The following is a 15,872-nucleotide window of genomic DNA, read 5'->3' on the forward strand; positions in this document are numbered from 1 at the left end:
AGGGGGCCGGAGGCGGGGAAGAGGCGCGCGGCCCCGGGGATGGGGAGGGGGCCGGGAGGAGGCGTGCGGCTCTGGGGGCCCTCACTGCGGGAGCGCGCGGTGGCGAGGATGGGGGGCCGGGGTTCGCGGGGCGAAGCTGAGCGGTGCCCGGGAGAGGGCGGGCCGGGGCGCGCGGGCTGGGGCGGGGGCGCGCGGAGCCGGTCGGCGCGCGGGGGCGGCGGGCGCGGCGCTGCCAATCGCAGACAAAGGCCGCCCCAGTGAATCATGTGGTGCCGGGGGAGGAAGTGCGGCTTGTTTTCTTTCCTCCAGGCTCGGGGCTGCAGACTGAGCGCGATGCGCGGAGACCCCCGCGGGGGCGGCGGCGGCCGTGAGCCCCGATGAGGCCGGAGCGCCCCCGGCCGCGCGGCAGCGCCCCCGGCCCGATGGAGACCCCGCCGTGGGACCCGGCCCGCAACGACTCGCTGCCGCCCACGCTGACCCCGGCCGTGCCCCCCTACGTGAAGCTCGGCCTCACCATCGTCTACACCGTGTTCTACGCGCTGCTCTTCGTGTTCATCTACGTGCAGCTCTGGCTGGTGCTGCGCTACCGCCACAAGCGGCTCAGCTACCAGAGCGTCTTCCTCTTTCTCTGCCTCTTCTGGGCCTCCCTGCGGACCGTCCTCTTCTCCTTCTACTTCAAAGACTTCGTGGCGGCCAATTCGCTCAGCCCCTTCGTCTTCTGGCTGCTCTACTGCTTCCCCGTGTGCCTGCAGTTTTTCACCCTCACGCTGATGAACTTGTACTTCACGCAGGTGAGTCTCAGAGAGGCTCCTGGAGGCGCTCACCTGGCGGGGTGGTCCCCGCGGGGCGCCCGAGGCAAGGGCGATGGCAGCCGCGGGGGCGGATCCGGCCCCAGGGCTGAGAGTGTAGGGAGAAGGCGCCGGCTCTGGGGTTGTCCGAACCCTGTCCTGTTTGCGGGCATTTCTCATAGGAACCCCCCTGCCATTCCCAAAAGGGGCAAGGAGAAGGAAGGGGAGGGCTGGGGGCCGCCGGTCACTCGCTGCGCCTGGCTCCGCATCGTGCGGTGGATTCGGGGCGCTTCTCAGTGCTCAGCGCGAAGCAGCAGCGCCTGCACACGCCAGTTAGTACGGATAGAAGGTGTGCCCCCAAGGGAGGCCTGAACTCTAGAATTTGCCCTGCCTCCCAAGGCACCTAACTCCCGGCCTGGAAAGGTCTTCTGCACGTTGGCCTCCAGATTTGGGCCTGACACTGCTTTTTTGAGCGTTGGCAGGGTGAGACCGTGTTGGTTTTGATGAGATGTTTGGAACCTCCGGCTTAGGAGCTCTACCGAACTGCCGCTTACTAACTCATTCCACCGGATTGCTAAACGGCAGGCTGGGGTAACACCCAGCTCCGAGCTGCTGCCGCTCATCAGACTTACTATCTGAGCTCATCTGAGAGGCCCCAAGAAAAGGCCATAGAAGTTGATTGGGGCTCTTTTACAGCCACACAAAAATCACTTTATGGGGCATAATATTAAATAAGCTAATGAGAGAGTGCGTGAATTAACTTGACTGCTGCTTTGCTGGTGATGGTTGACTTAATGAGAGTGCAGTAATTGTTGAGCATTTTGCAAATACTTTGCATAGCGTTGCACAAAGGTTTAATAACGCGGTGCCGCCGTCATCATCGTCATCATCATCTCTGATTCCCATTAGCTTTCCAAGCACTACGATGTCCATTTTCACTAGGACTCTGCCGAAGGGGAAGGCGCCAACGGTGTCACCTGGTGAGGATAATTTAAGAACTGTCGGATGGGCAGAGACCCTGTGCAAGCAGGCATCTCATTCCTTTTAAGTGGGTTTTTTTTTTTTTTTTTTTTTTTTTTTTTTTTTTTTTTTTTGAGAAAAAGTCACTTATTTCAAAAAAGAAAGAGGCCGTATGCGGTGGCGCATGCCTGTAATCCCAGCATTGTGGAGGCGGAGGCGGGAGGATCGCTTGTGTCCCTGAGTTTGAGACCAGCCTGGGAAACATGGCGAAACTTCCTCTCTACAAAATGTACAAAAATTAGCTGGGTGTGGTAGTGCCCGCCTGTAGGCTGTAGTTCCAGCTACTCAGGAGGCTGAGGTGGGAGGCTGAGCCCAGGAGGCGGAGGTTGCAGTGAGCAGAGATTGAACCACTGCACTCCAGCCTGGGTGACAGAGCTAGACCCTGTCTCAAAAAAAAAAAAAAAGTAGGAAAAGGATTGCTCTGGTACAGTGGAAGCCACTGACTGAAAATATGGAAGAAGTACTTTTGGCTAAAAAATAGCATATGTGATACTTTTTTTTTTTTTTTTTGAGACGGAGTCTCGCTCTGTCGCCCAGGCTGGAGTGCAGTGGCGCGATCTCGGCTCACTTGCAAGCTCCGCCTCCCGGGTTCACGCCATTCTCCTGCCTCAGCCTCTCCGAGTAGCTGGGACTACAGGCGCCCGCCACCACGCCCGGCTAATTTTTTTGTATTTTTAGTAGAGACGGGGTTTCACCGTGGTCTCGATCTCCTGACCTCGTGATCCGCCTGCCTCGGCCTCCCAAAGTGCTGGGATTACAAGCGTGAGCCACCGCGCCCGGCCAGATAGTTTGTAGATATTATAATCTTTTAAAAATCGGTCTACACTCAGAGACTTCTTGTAAGTCCAGTGTATCAGCATATTTTCCAGTCGGAGAATAATGTGTATTGTCTGTCCAAGTACTAGCTTTAAACCTGCAAACCAGTTCAGGCAGTCAGCTGCATTGCACAGACACTTGGGTTTTGTCATTGAAATGAGGTGGTTCCAGCAAGATGCAAAAGACAGGTGAGGTGATGTTACGCCAGGAACTGTGACAATGGTGGTATTGCACATTGAGCTGTTTATATTTGTCCCCTTTTTGGGGGGCAGTGGAGGAAGAGGAAAATGTAGGGAACTGCCACAGCTCTCTGGTAATCACATGCAAATTCTGGACTTAGAGCCGGATTAGGGGCCGGACTGCACATTTTCTGCACCATCTGCTGGTTGGTGAGTAAATGCTGAGCAAGGGAAACAGTGACCAGGCAGACAGAGCCACTCTGGCCCAGGGACCCAAAGTCACGGTCCTGTACTCTTTATATCTCCCAGGTCTGCAGGCACCACAGCAAAGGCATTTCGCCTGAGGGCACAGGGTGGCTGGCTGGAGAAGGTGGCACGTCTCCATCTCTGAGTGCTGGCATCTCAGAGCCTGGCAGAACAAAGCCATTTCTGGCTTAGTGACAAAACTGTGATACTTCTGGGGAGTTATAAAGCCTTTTGTCACCAGCCCAGCTCTGCCTCCCATCTCCTCCTCTCCCCCTCTCCCCCTCACCCCTACTTTCTCTTACACAAACCATTGGAATTACCTAAAGTGGGGAGCTTTAAGAATGACTGTTGCTTGGGCCCCCATCTCAGACCAAGTAAATGTGATTTTTGGAGAAGGGGCTGACAGCTAACAATTAAGAAGTATGTTTAAGAAAGCATACTTTCGATCTCAGCTCACTGCAACCTCCGCCTCCCGGGTTCAAGTGATTCTCCTACCTCGGCCTCCCAAGTAGCTGGGACTACAGGTGCGTGCCACTATGCCCAGCTAATTTTTGTATTTTTAGTAGAGACAGTGTTTCACCATGTTGACCAGGATGGTCTTGATCTCTTCACCTTGTGATCTGTCCACCTCGGCCTCCCAAAGTGCTGGGATTACAGGCATGAGCTACCACACCCGGCCAAGAAAGCACACTTCTAAGCAATTGGTTATATTTATTTTTACCAGAACTCTCTGAAGAAAGTAATGATATTGTCCCCATTTTCCAGAGGAGGAAACTGAGGCTGAGAGGTTGTAGATGACTTGCTCAAGGTCACACTCTCAGTGCATGGTGGAGCTGGGATTCAACGCACATCTGTGCTGAGTGTGAGGTTTGTCTTTTATGTACAGTATGTGAAACCTCTTTTTATTTTATTTTTTGAGACAGAGCCTTGCTTTATGGTGATCTGGGTTCACTGCAACCTCTGCCTCCTGGATTCAAGTGATTCTCCTGCCTCAGCCTCCTGAGTATCTGGGATTACAGGCACCTGCCACTGCATCTGGCTAATTTTTATATTTTTAGTAGAGATGGGGTTTTGCCATGTTGGCCAGCTTGGTCTCAAACTCCGGACCTCAAGTGATCTGCCCACTTTGGCCTCCCAAAGTGCTATGATTACAGGCGTGAGCCACCGCTCCTGGCCATGAAACCTCTGAACAATGGGAAGACATACCGAACTCTAAAAATAACCTCGTGTTCTCCAGGAGCGCAAAATCAGGTTGCAGAGAATCAAAGTATACATACAGCATAGTTAAGGCACGATTTGGGGCACTGAAGGGAATGGATATTGAAGCATCAGGAGACTTGAATGAGACATGAGTCCTCTGAGAAGAAGCAGGTGTCTCGAGGCTGAAGCTGGGTGGGGAGGAGGAGAGGAGGATGGGAAGGAAGCTGTGGGGCAGTTTGGGAATTGGGAATGAACTGGAATGGGAGGTCCGAGATGGGGAGGAAGCTTTTTTCTGTTGTTGTCAGTCGTTTGTCCTTTTGCGGGGTCCCTGTACCTGGGCCTTACTTACTCATCTCACCCTCCCTGGTGACCCAGAGGGTACTGTTACCCCCCAACTGAGGCCTGGAGAGGTGAGAATACTTGCCCACACTGCCCCGACCGAGCCTCTGTGCAATGCGAACGATGCTGCGGTACGCAGCCCCAGCTGCCCTTGGGTATACATCTGAGGGTAATGCGATCATGAGCAAGCTCAATTTGATTTACTTCCCCCTAAATCACTGCTTTTAAATTCTGCCATGTTAAGTCTCTTTCCACCCCTAATGACCTCTCAGGCAGATCCTGTGGCTTTCTAGTCATACTCGGTAATTACTATTGTTATTATTGTGGAGTCTGGCTCTGTCACCCAGGCTGCAGTAGTGTGATCTTGGCTCGCTGCATCCTCCGCCTCCCAGATTCAAGCAATTCTCCAGCCTCAGCCTCCTTAGTAGCTGAGATTACAGGTGTGCGCCACCATGCCTGGCTAATTTCTGTATTTTCAGTAGAGACAGGGTTTCACCATCTTGGCCAGGCTGGTTTTGAACTCCTCACCTCAGGTGATCCTCCTACCTCGGCTTCCCAAAGTGCTGGGATTGCAGGTGTGAGCCACTGTGCCCGGCCCATACTCCTTTATTACATCTTTACGTCTAATTTAAAGCTTCTCCCACCGTGTCCAAGGCCAGCCAGGCTTCGAGCTGCAGGGCTTGGTGCAGAGGGTGTGCCCCATGCTCTGAGCCTCTCCCCTTCCATCTTCCCAGCAGCCCAGGGGGGGGGCACACTCTCTCGTGACTGCCAGCCTGTCGGCCTCTGGTCTTGCTCCGGCACCGCCTCTGTGGGTAACTCTGCCACGTGGCCATGTTGACATGATGGACTTCAGCTTCTTCCTAGCCCCATCTTTGGTCTCCCTTCCATCCCAATTCCTTCTTCAAGGGGCAGCCACATGGCTTTAGGCCCCTTTTTGAAAAGCCCTTTTAGGGCTTTTTCTTAGAAAGCCATGGGATCACTGAGGCCCCTCCACTCCCACTTGGCCACATGGGTGACAGGCTGGATGCCTAACTAGTGTCTTCAGGACCCTGCACCTGGCTGCTTTTCACTCCTTGCCTGCCTAGGGGCCCTCCCACCTGTAAAAATCCAGGGTGGACGCAAGCATCACCCTCCAAGTGCCTGGTGCCTCCAGATCACCAGGGCACAGGTCAGGCTCCACTGGGACTCCATCTGCAAACAGTCCCAGCTCAGCAAGCATCTGCCCGGGCCCCTTTCCTGCCCAATCCCTGTGAGCAGTGTCCATGTGTCTTTCCCTTTTCTGACTTGAGCTGAGGTGCCCTGCTGGTAGCACGCTGTTAACTCTTTTTCTCTATCTCCACTCTCCATCTTCTGGTTCAGCCTGGGAACATGGGGAGGTGGCTGTGGGTGGGACTGCTTCTGCTAACTCTCTCCAGGCCATCTGTATGCAGTATCTGTCTGGCCCCAAATGTTTGGGACATGGAGTGCTGAGTACCTGCTGTTTCCAGCTGTGGCTCCTTGTGCCAGCTTTGGAGAACAGCTGAACTTCTGCTCCCGGCTGCATGAGGAAGTGGCGGGACCAACGCTTTGCACCAAGGCCTTTGACTCAGAGCCTGTTCTAAGCGCTGTGTCAAACCGCCATTTTAATGGGGACTTTAGAGAGGGGCCGGACTCTGAAACCTGAGGCAGGCAGGGGTCTCTGCTCATGAGGAATTGTGGTGCCTTCCACCTCCAGGTTTCAGGATAGAGGCTCAGAAGCAAAAGCGGTAGCTTCTGTGCCCAGGCAGCTCCTGGGCAGACAGGTCTGTGCCCTGCAGGGGCAGAAGTTGGTGTGGCGGTGGGCTCGGTGACACCTCGGCAGCCGTGTATCCCAGCCCTTCTTCCTCGGACTTCCCAGCCTGGAACTCAGACTCTCCAGGTTCCCGAGTTGGGCAGAATGGAACAGGCTGGTTCAGCTTTGTCTTGGGCCCTATGACAAACTCCTGCCATTGCAGTCACGTGGTTTGCGGAAGGAGATGGAGAAGCGAGTTCTGTCCGTGGGGAGAGGTGCTGTGATGAATGGACACTGATGTGGGAACTGAGACCTGAGACCTCACATCGCCGTGGAGGGCAGATGGGAAGCTGACATTTATTGGGGTCTGGTCTGTTCTGTTCTGAAACTCAGCTAGGGACTTCCACACCCTACACTCAGCTGCAGCGGGGATGGTTCGTGAGTCATGTGGTCCTGTGGGATGGTGCCAGGGGCTCGTGGTGAGGGCCTGCGGCTCATGGGAGGGGCTCATGGTCGGTGTTGGGAGCTCTTCATGGGCACTAGGCCAGCAAAGCCTTATGAATGAAGAGGCAGCCCTGGGAGTGAAGGAGCGGGGTCCCTGGGTGCAGATCTGTGTTCCAATCCGGGCTTTGCGTCCAGTGTGGGTCCCATGGCTGGTTACCACCTCTCCGAGGCTGCTGCTTCACCAGGGAGACAGAAACCGTAATACTCATCCCACGGGTTGGCGTGGGTTAAAGGAGATGCCGCATGTCCTGAATCCCTTTGCTTTTCTCCTCCCTTAGCTGAGATTCTCGCTGTATGTTGCCTACAGCTGTGAACCCGGGCTCTTGCTTCGACACCCAGCCACTGTCCTGAAGGTCAGATCCCCGGGCCGACCCTGCCCTTTTCCAGCCCACTGTGCCGTCAAAATTACTTTTCCACCAAACAGCAACTCTTCTGTTTGTAAAACGGTGGTGACTCTTAACACACCCGTAGGGAGCATGTGGCAAGCCTAATCGCAGTGCCTGACGTGAGAACAGAAGGCACTGGGGGTCCAGCAGCCCAGCCAGGCGTGCAGAGGCAGGACAAGTCCCGTGTTTCAGGCTGACCGATCCGTGCTTGCTACACATGCCACACTCTGACTTGAAGTGAGTCATAGTCCTCATTCTTGCTGGTGGGGAATTAAGAGTCCCCTGAAAATCGAATCCAGGAATTAGTCCCCCACGCTCACCAGGAAAGGGACGTGGGTGATTGTAGGAGTAAGGGGCTTCGGCTGTGGCTCTTGGCAGTCAGTTTAGTCAAGACATGTTTATCAAATACGTGTCGTGTGCCAGGCCCTAGTCTAGGAGTTGTGAAGAGGGAAGCTTCTAGGCCTGTTGGTGATTGTGAAGAAGTAAGAGGCTTAGGAAACAGACAAGGCGGGCCAAGGGCAAGGACTGTGCTCAGCCTGGCCTCTGGGTCCCGCGCCCATGGCCTCAGCCCCTGGCACTGGCTCCCTGCGGAGCCAGCTCAGTGGGCTGATGGCCAGCCAGAGCCGTGTGTGCGCCTAGGTGTGCACCTTTGTATGTGTCTGTATGTGCATGTGTGCCTGTGTGCACCTGTGTGTGTATGTACATGTGTGCCTGTGCTGTGTGGCTACGTGCACCTGTGTGTGTGTATGTGCATATGCGTGTGTGCCTGTGTACACCTGTGTGTGTGTGGGGTCTATGTGTGCCTGTGTGTGTACCTGTGTGTGCTTGCCTGCCTCTGTGTGCCTGTGTCTGTGTGGGTCTCTGAGTGTCTGTGCATGTATGTGTCTGTGCCTGTGTGTGTCTGTGCCTGTGTGTGCCTCTGTTTGTGTCTGTGCATGTGTGTGCCCGTTTGTGTTTGTATGTGTCTGTGCCTGTGTGTGCCTGTGTATGCCTGTGCCCATGTGTGTGCCTGTGTTTGTGTGTGTCTGTGCCTGTGTGTGCCTGTGTGTGTCTTTGCCTGTGTGTGTATGTGCCTGTGCGTGTGTCTGTGCACGTGTGTGCCTGTGTGTGTGGAAAGATTTCCTTATTTTCATTTGGTCTGCCATTCACCCCCAGCACCTCCCCGCAGGCCACTTTCTAAATATACAGCCCAGTTGCCCGAGCCCTCTCCTCGAGCCATGGCAGCGTGCTCTTCTCTCTGCAGCTGAGGCTGTGGCCGCATCATTGCCTCGGTGATGCCCTGCCAACCGAGGGGGAGCTAAATCCTGTTAATGCCCTCAGCACTCAGGGAACAATTAGACCCCTCACAGCACATTCAGCATCCAACCCCAGTGACCACGCAGGAAGCCTGGACTTCCCCACAGCAGAGGCTATTGTGAGGCTGCTGCCGGGTCACCATCAGGAGGGCCCTACTGTCAGCTCCGAACACTGTGGCACTTGCAGGCTTTGCTACAGCTTCTTGCTCACGTGCCTTTCTGTAGTCAGACAGGCAGAACTGATAGTGACCAGCAGGGAGGCAGGGCCGGATTGCTGTCCTGAGGCTAGTGCAGGTTCTCAGGGGAGTTCCAGGGCCCAGCCATGGCTGTCCCACTGCTGCTGTGCCCGCCCTCTGAGCCCCAGGCTAGCTGCTCAGCATTGAGTGGCGGGGAGTGGAGGGCAGGGGTCATGACAGTGAGGGGAGGGCTGCCCAGAGAGGAACATTTGCAAGATCCAAGGCCCTCTACAAAATCTCACTGCAAGCGTCTTAGGGTTTTGCAAACAACAAAGTCATGTGATCCCAAGAGCCGCTTTTGTCAGGCTGTTCCTGTTGGCCTTGCGTTTCCAGTGAGAAGAGGAAAGCCGCTTCCTGGTTGGAAGGTCTGTCTGGGTCCTGACATTTTGGCCGGCCAGTTCTGTCAGTACAGAAATAGCCCCAGCAGACTGTTTAGACAGTACCTGGGACAGCAGGCATTCCCCGAGGGCTGCAGAGGCTCATAAATATTTCACTTTTTATGTTTCCTGCAGCTGAAGTTTAGAGTCCATTAACCTATGAGGACAGATGAAGCCCAAATGGTTTTACTCTGCAAGTGGGTTGATTACCTCAAGCTTATGTGGGTCAGGATTTTAGGCCTGTGAGCCACATATGGTCTCTGTTGCATATTCCTTTTTTTTTTTTTTTTTTTTTTTTGAGATGGAGTCTTGCTCTGTCGCCAAGCTGGAGTGCAGTGGTGCGATCTCAGCTCACTGCAACCTCCACCTCCCAGGTTCAAGTGATTATCCTGCCTCAGCCTCTCAAGTAGCTGGGACCACAGGTGTGCGCCACCACGCCGGGCTAATTTTTGTATTTTTAGTAGAGACGGGATTTCACCATGTTCGCCAGGGTGGTCTCGGTCTCTTCACCTCGTGATCCGCCCGCCTCGGCCTCACAAAGTACTGGGATTACAGGCCTGAGCCACCCCGCCCGGCCGCATATTCCTTTTTTTAAAACAACGAGAGCAAACGCAATGCATTAAAATGGTGAAAACCGTCTTAGCTCACAGGCTTTACTGAAGCAGCCTGTGGGATGGACTTAGCCTGCAGGCTGTAGTGTGCTGACCCCTGGGTTAGGACAGACTCATTATTTGTCAGCAAGATCCCCCTCCACTATCACCACCTTTATTATTTTGCTAAGGCAAGTCAGAAACAGGCTTCGGTTTCTCTCATGGTTTAGGGAGTTTCATGGTTTCAAGCATTCAGTGAACAAGCTGTAGTGATCCCTACACACAGGTATCTGGGATCAGAGATAGGAAGTTGGGATTTCTTCCCTGAAGGGCCACAGTCTGTTGGGAAGGACAGACATAAGTAGAAAGGAGAGGGCTGGGAGCCACCTGCACGTTTGGCACATAGGAGGGACCCTCACCCTGGCTCTCTGGGCTGGGGAGCAGTCTTGACATCATGTGATATTATCAGCTCACTCTCTCCCTCCTTGATTATTTATTTATTTGAGATGGAGTCTCGCTCTGTCGCCTAGTCCGGAGTGCAGTGGCGCCATCTCAGCTCACTGCAACCTCTGCCTCCCGGGTTCAAGCGATTCTCCTGCCACAGCCTCCCGCGTAGCTGGGACTACAGGTGTGCGCCACCATGCCCAGCTAATTTTTGTATTTTTGTAGAGATGGGGTTTCACAATGTTGGCCAGGATGATCTCGATCTCTTGACCTCATGATCCACCTGCGTCTGCCTCCCAAAGTGCTGGGATTACAGGCGTGAGCCACCGCGCCTGGCCTACCTCCTCGATTTTTAAATGGCATACACACTTGCGAGGCTGAGCTACACAGTCTGCAAAACACAGGGTGAAAAAACCCCCACACACGGTGGGGTTGGCTCTGTGGGCTGCTCCCACCCCATAGGCTACTGTCCCTGGCACCTTGGACTCTGCTGCCACAGCTTCTTTGTAGCTGTCAGAGGTCATGTTGTCCCTTCAGGCTGTGTGACGGTCCGTTTGTAGTGCATGAGTGGTGGCAGATGAGGAGGGAAGTGGGCAGGGTGTGAGCAACCTTGGCGTGCCGTGAGCCTGGCCCCATTAGGACCACACTCATTTTCTGGGAAGACAGCACACATCTATCCATATGAGAGGGCCTCATCCTCCCAGCTTTTACAAAGCAACATAAAGTTCAACTGGAACATGGAGATTCATTTCATTTATTCAACAGGTGTTTTTTTTTTTAATTAAAAAAATTGTATTGGCTGGGTGTGGTGACTTATGCCTGTAATCCCAACACTTTGGGAGGCCGAGGCAGGAGGATCGCTTGAGCCCAGGAGTTCAAGACTATCCTGGGCAATATAGTGAGATCTCATCTCTACAAAAAATTAAAAAATTAGCCAATCATAGTGGCACGCACCTGTAATCCCAGCTACTCAAGAGGCTGAGGTGGGAGGATTGCTTGAACTTGGGAGATCAAGGCTGCAGTGAGCCGAGATCACACCACTGCATTCCAGCCTGGGTGACAGAGCGAGACCTGTCTCAAAAAAATGTGCTGGGGCTGGGCACAGTGGCTTATGCCTGTAATCCCAGCACTTTGGGAGGCCGAGGCGGGTGGATCACCTGAGGTCAGTAGTTCCAGACCACCCTGGCCAGCACAGTGAAACCCCATCTCTACCAAAAATACAAAAATTAGCTAGGCGTGGTGGGCGCCTGTAATCCCAGCTGTTGAGGAGGCTGAGACAGGAGAATTGCTTGAAGGGAGGCAGAGGTTGCAGTGAGCCAAGATCACACCGTTGCACTGTAACCTGGGTGACAAGAGTGAAACTCCATCTCAAAAAGAAAAAAAGTGTATTGGGCTAAGTGCGGTGGCTCACGTCTATAATCCCAGCACTTTGAGAGGCTGAGGTGGGTGGATCATGAGGTCAGGAGTTTGAGACCAGCCTGGCCAACATGGTGAAACCCCATCTCTACTAAAAATACAAAAATTAGCCGGGTGCGGTGGCGGGCGCCTGTAATCCCAGCTACTCAGGAGGCTGAGGCAGGAGAATTGCTTGAACCTGGGAGGCGGAGGATGCAGTGAGCCGAGATGACACCACTGCACTCCAGCCTGGGAGACAGAGCAATACTCCATCTCGGAAAAAAAAAACAAACAAAAAAAACAAAAAACCAAATAAAAGACGTATTGAAGCAAAATTGACACAATATGAAATCAACCATTGAATGCATGCAGCTGAGTGATGTTCAGTACATGCACAGTATTGTGCAGCTGTCTCTTCTATCTAGTTCCAGAACATTTTTGTCACCCCCAAGGGAAACTTTATGCCCATTAAGCAATCACTCCTCAGTGCCCGTCGCCTCAGCCCCTGGCAGCCACCCATCTGCTTTCTATCTCGATTTACCTATCCTTAATATTTCATATCAAAGGAGTCATACAATGTGTATTCTTGTACGTCTTCTCCTTTCTCCTAGCATAGTGTTTTGAGGTTCATCACATTGTAACATTTATCAGAACTTCATTCCTTTATAAGGTTAAATAATATTGCGCTGCATGGATAGAGACCACATTTTATTTATCCATTCATCCGTTGATGGACATTTAGGTTGTTTCATCACACGTGTTTGAGTGCTTGTTGTGTGCCAGACACTGTGCAGACTGTTTAAGGTCAAACTTAGATTCTCCCTGCGTGGAACTTAGCCTTGAGCGAGGAAAACAGACTTCATGTCAACGACTTCTCCATTGTGCGATTGACTGGCCGATGTGACTTAGTGGCTGTCCTTACAGTAGAGATATGAAGAGTGAGATGTTTTCAGTGGAAAGTTGAAGACTTAATTCATTCCTTCATCTCTGTGAGTCCCCCTCTAGGATACATGTTTTAAAAAGAACCAGTGGTTTTTGCTGCTATTTAAATGAAAGTCAAATCCAATTAAAAAATCTCACTGTAATGAAATCAAAATATTTCCCAAACACAGATATTCGCTATGAAGCGATGCCAGGATGGCTGTGGAGGGACTTCTTGGTGGAAGCCGCCACCTGTGACTTGGGCTGTTGGGTTTCCACCCACCATTGCCCTGGTCCTGCTCTTAGGGCCCCTTCCTTGGGTGCCACCAGGAGGTGAAGGCTTAGGTTTAGGTTGACGTAGTAGGTGTATTCTCACCAGAACCAGATTCTGGGCCAACCAGGTTGGGCCCCTGGCTAGTCTTAGGTTGTGTGTGTGGAAGCCCCCAGACTCCGTGTCCTCCTGGGCCCTGCTCCAGGTAAGCTGGAATTTCTGGTCTGCCTGGGTTTGTTCTCAGCGAATCGTGGGGTCCAGACCAATGTGAGGATGGAAGGGTGGTGCTGGGTCACTCCCACTCCTGTGCCCTGGGGCCGTGCACAGCACGCGTCATCCGTCCCCCCCAGGACACGTGGCCTGTCGCGGCTTTGACAGCATATATTGTGTCTTCCCCGAGTTCTCTCTGCTTGGGGTCAGCTAGTCCCAGTTTTTTTCATTATTCCTGGAGGAACGTGGGTGTGTCCCCTGCCATCCTGGTTGCTGTTCCCGAAGGCCCCAGTGAGCTGGGACAGTGTCAGGAGCAGACCAAGTCCCCACCCCCAGTGAGGAGCTTCCCCCGTTACCCACATGGCTTCCCCTCGAAGAGGCCAGATGTTCATTCTCTCGGTGGCAGGACACAGGGAGCGTCATTTAATACCAGACACGTCCGGCAAGGGCAAGAGTTCCCAGGGCATCGTAAAACCTCAGAATTCTCCTCACTTTTGAAGCAGAAAGTTATTTTGTGAGGAGGGGAAAAGACAGACTGGGGTATTTTCCCTGCGAATTTATTTTGTAGTTTTGCATCATTTGCCAGCAAGGATCAGGGCACAATGGTACGACACCGCACACTGCCGCATGTGGCCTGGGACCCTCCTGCCATAGGGCCCAGCAGGCCAGCGCTTGCCACTGGGAGAAACGCATCTCGTCTGTGCTTCTAATGTGTCACTTTCCTTAAGTACATTTAGAACAATTAGGGGCAGGGCCCTGGCTGGTAAACTGTGAACTGTAATTTGTGGCTGAGCAGTTAAGAAACATAACAGTGATGGTAGGGCCTTGTGTGGCCACAGCCCTTGTCATTCCCAAGGCCAAAGAGAGAGAATCCTGCCAGGGAGGCTGGTCAGAATTATCTGCCTCCATCTCTGCGCGGAACTGATGCCAAGACGGACTCCACTCAGGCCATAGGCAGGCGGGCAGGTGGGTGTGCTTCTGTGGCTGAATCAGCCGGGCCGCAGCCGTTCCTGCGGGGCTTCCAGGGCGGAGGACACGGGCTGCCCCTGGGAGGGAACTTCAAGTCATCGAGCTATCAAAGTAGAAGCAGCTTAATAAATATTTGTCCTAATGCTTTCACCTCGCAGATAGACACTGAGGCCTAGAAAGGTCAACAGAGCTAACCAGGAACCGACAAGTAGGTTCCTGGGGGTTGACCAGCCTCGTCTCTGAATCCAGGTGCTCAGGGGACAAGAGACAATTCAGAAAAGCAGGGAGACTGAGGGACGGCGTTTGGTGTGGCTTTAGGTTGACTTCGAGAGCCACAGAGGGTGTGGGTGGGAGGTGTGCTCTCTGGAGTCCAGCCTCCTCGCGGGCTGCCTGCTGGGCTGACTTATCAATGTGGGGGCTCAGGGCCACCCCGAGTTCTGCCTTCTGGGTGGCCAGCCTGCGTTGGCGCCATTGGATGGAGTCAAGCTCAGTTTATGGGGCTCAGGGAGGCTCTCGTGAGCCGATGGAGGGGTGGAGGAGGGGAGAGGTGCTTGCTGCCCGGAGAGCTGGGCTGCTGGGAGCAGGAAGGAGAAGAGGAGCTGTTGGGAAGGGGGACAGTGAGTGGAGATGCCCTTTATCTATAAAGGTAAAGACTGTTATCCCATTATCACTTATGAAATGAATGCCTTGTGAGGACCAAGGTAGGGACATTCTGGGTGGGAGCTGAGCTCCTGGCTTGTGGGGTGCACATACACAAACATGCACACACATACACAAACGTGCACACACACACATGCACACACACACGCACGCAAACACACACGCATACACCTGAGGAAGGATCATAGGCGCCAGGTGAGCCAAACAGGACCACGCAGCAGAGCTCTCAGGAGGGCCAGAGAAGGCTGCAAACACATCCAGGGAGCTCCGAGGTCTATGGAAATCCAGAGCAGCAATCATGGTTGGCCTCTGATCACATGGGAAGAAGCTCACTGAAGTCTGGGGTGCCCACATCCCAAGGGCCAGCACGAGGCCAGGAGCAGGCAGGACCAGCTTCTTGGGCCACATGCTTGCCAAGGTCAAAGGTGGGAGGTGATGCGGTGAACACCTGACCCTGTATTCCAGTGACCCCTCTCACACCTGGCCAGCCTGGGACACAGACCAGGCACACCTTGGCTTCAGGCCACCACCTCCCAGAACTTGATGGCATGGACAGCGTGCTCGCTTGCCTTTTCTGGCCAGTTACCTTCACTGCCACGGACACAGGACTATGAATGGGGCTGCGGTGGTGGCTATCCAGGTCCTGAGCCCCTGGACCTATAGCCCACAGCTGACGTTTGGAAGGAAAGAACATCCTAACGCAGGCATAGGGGCCCCGCCCAGGCTTGCACTGTCTTGGAGACTCAGCCTCAAGTGCAGATCCCCTCCCCACCGCAGAGCCGCCTTGTGTGTCTTCAGGGAACCCTGCAGAAAGGAGAACTCCGGCATCTGGGTTTCGGGGACTGACTGTCTTGTCACCCTGCTCCGCTGAGTGAGGATGCTCAGCATGTGGGAACAGACTGAAGCAGCTGACTAATGACTGTTGCCTGGGGAGACCAGGGCCTTGGGGTTTGCATAATTTCCCCAATATATCAGGAAGTGGGTAGCGCAGAGGGACCAGGAGAGCAAATATCGAATGCGTCAGTGGTTCTTAACCTTTTTCAGTATGAAAGTTCCTTTTATGGTTAAGAAAGCGTCTGTGGTCACAGTTTAGTAACTGTGCGTTTAGAATCATGGTTTGGGAACATGTATAAGGACTAATAATACCAACAACAGGGGTTGCAGCCACCCCACGTGGTACTTACTAGGTGGCAGGCATTTGTCCAAGTGCTCTACATGTCTATGAATTCACCAAATGCTTATGAAAACCTGGTGGATGGTGTTATTAGTCTCATTT

The 15,872-nt window shown here is 53.5% G+C and overlaps 1 protein-coding gene across 1 annotated transcript in view; it reads left to right on the top strand.

The window, feature by feature from the left end:
• Window positions 1–233: 233 nt before the first annotated feature.
• GPR137B (G protein-coupled receptor 137B) overlaps window positions 234–15,872 on the top strand; it is a 75,115-nt gene continuing 59,476 nt past the window's right edge. The window contains exon 1 of the mRNA XM_055234433.2: window positions 234–791. Coding sequence (XP_055090408.1) covers window positions 378–791 — 414 coding nt within the window. The 5' untranslated portion in view covers window positions 234–377. The remainder of the gene's footprint in view (window positions 792–15,872) is intronic.

This window comes from Symphalangus syndactylus, chromosome 19 (genome assembly GCF_028878055.3).
Source record: "Symphalangus syndactylus isolate Jambi chromosome 19, NHGRI_mSymSyn1-v2.1_pri, whole genome shotgun sequence".
In the NCBI taxonomy this organism is placed as follows: Eukaryota; Metazoa; Chordata; class Mammalia; order Primates; family Hylobatidae; genus Symphalangus; species Symphalangus syndactylus.